The following is a 1,134-nucleotide window of genomic DNA, read 5'->3' as shown; positions in this document are numbered from 1 at the left end:
GAGCATTTGCACCACTATCCAATATCCAATCATGAGCAGCAGAAATGGACATCAAACTGGTAACCGTACCTGCCAAATTTGCTGAATGTTCCTGATTGACAGTAGAGTTTTCAAGCAAACGAAGGATTTGAGCATATTGTGCAGGTGTGAAGGTGACTCCCAAAACATGACTTGCATCAGTAGTCGCAACTGAGGAATCACTGATTGTGTTGTGTGCAGATACTCGTTGAGCCTTAGAAACTCCCTTAGTGCCTTTGGTTTGAGGAAACCTTTTGTGCAACTTATGCCCCGGTGGGTAACCTATCAATCGGAAGCAATTTTCCTTCATATGCCCCGGAATTAAACAGTGATCACACTTAATGATGTCTGAGGGCTTGGAGGAGTAAAAAGCTGTTGTAGGAGCATCAGATATGGGTTGAAAAGTCATCACATGTCTATGTGATTCTTCTTGACTAATAAGAGAATACGCTTGACTCACAGAGGGAAGTGGATTCATGAGGAGAATCTGACTTCGAATTGTACCATAACTATCATTGAGCCCCATAAGAAATTGTATTAACCGCTGTTGTTGCTCGTATTCAACATAAGATCTTGAGGTAGGACATTCACAGGAAGGAGAAGTCACCAACGAGGCTAGCTCATCCCACAGCTGCTTAAGCTTCGAGAAATAGACGGAAATAGTGCCCGATCCTTGTGACAGTCGAACAATATCACGGTGAATAGCATAGATGCGTGAACCACAGATCTTGTCGAAGCGCTCCTTCAAATCTGCCCAAACACTGGAAGCTTCTTTTGCATATACAAGACCACAGAAGATTTCCTTGGATACAGACGAGAAAATCCATGATAAAACAACTGCATTGCAACGCTCCCATTGATATAGAGATGGAGAATTGGCAGCTGGCTTTCGGCAAGTACCATCCACAAATCCGAGCTTGTTCTTAGCGTGCAGCGCAATCTTCATTGCCCTGCTCCAAATACCATAATTTTCAGATCCAATTAGTGGATCAACAACAAGAGAAATACCTGGTGCATCAGATGGATGCAAATACAAAGGATCATTGAAACTGAAATTTGAGATCTGAGCAGCCATACTCCCACGAACAGAGATCGAAATGATTTACGCAAAAATGT

At 42.8% G+C, this 1,134-nt stretch overlaps 1 protein-coding gene across 1 annotated transcript; it reads right to left on the bottom strand.

Moving 5' to 3' along the window:
* Nucleotides 1–4: 4 nt before the first annotated feature.
* On the bottom strand, nt 5–1,111 carry LOC140966336 (uncharacterized; the record flags this gene model as incomplete). Its single annotated transcript, XM_073426647.1, has 1 exon — nt 5–1,111. A coding segment is annotated over exon 1 (1,089 nt), but the record flags the coding sequence as incomplete, so codon positions are not given.
* Nucleotides 1,112–1,134: the final 23 nt, after the last annotated feature.

The sequence above is a fragment of the Primulina huaijiensis genome, unplaced genomic scaffold, assembly GCF_012295235.1.
Source record: "Primulina huaijiensis isolate GDHJ02 unplaced genomic scaffold, ASM1229523v2 scaffold205089, whole genome shotgun sequence".
Lineage (NCBI taxonomy): Eukaryota > Viridiplantae > Streptophyta > Magnoliopsida > Lamiales > Gesneriaceae > Primulina > Primulina huaijiensis.
This window is presented reverse-complemented; position numbering and strand designations above follow the sequence as displayed.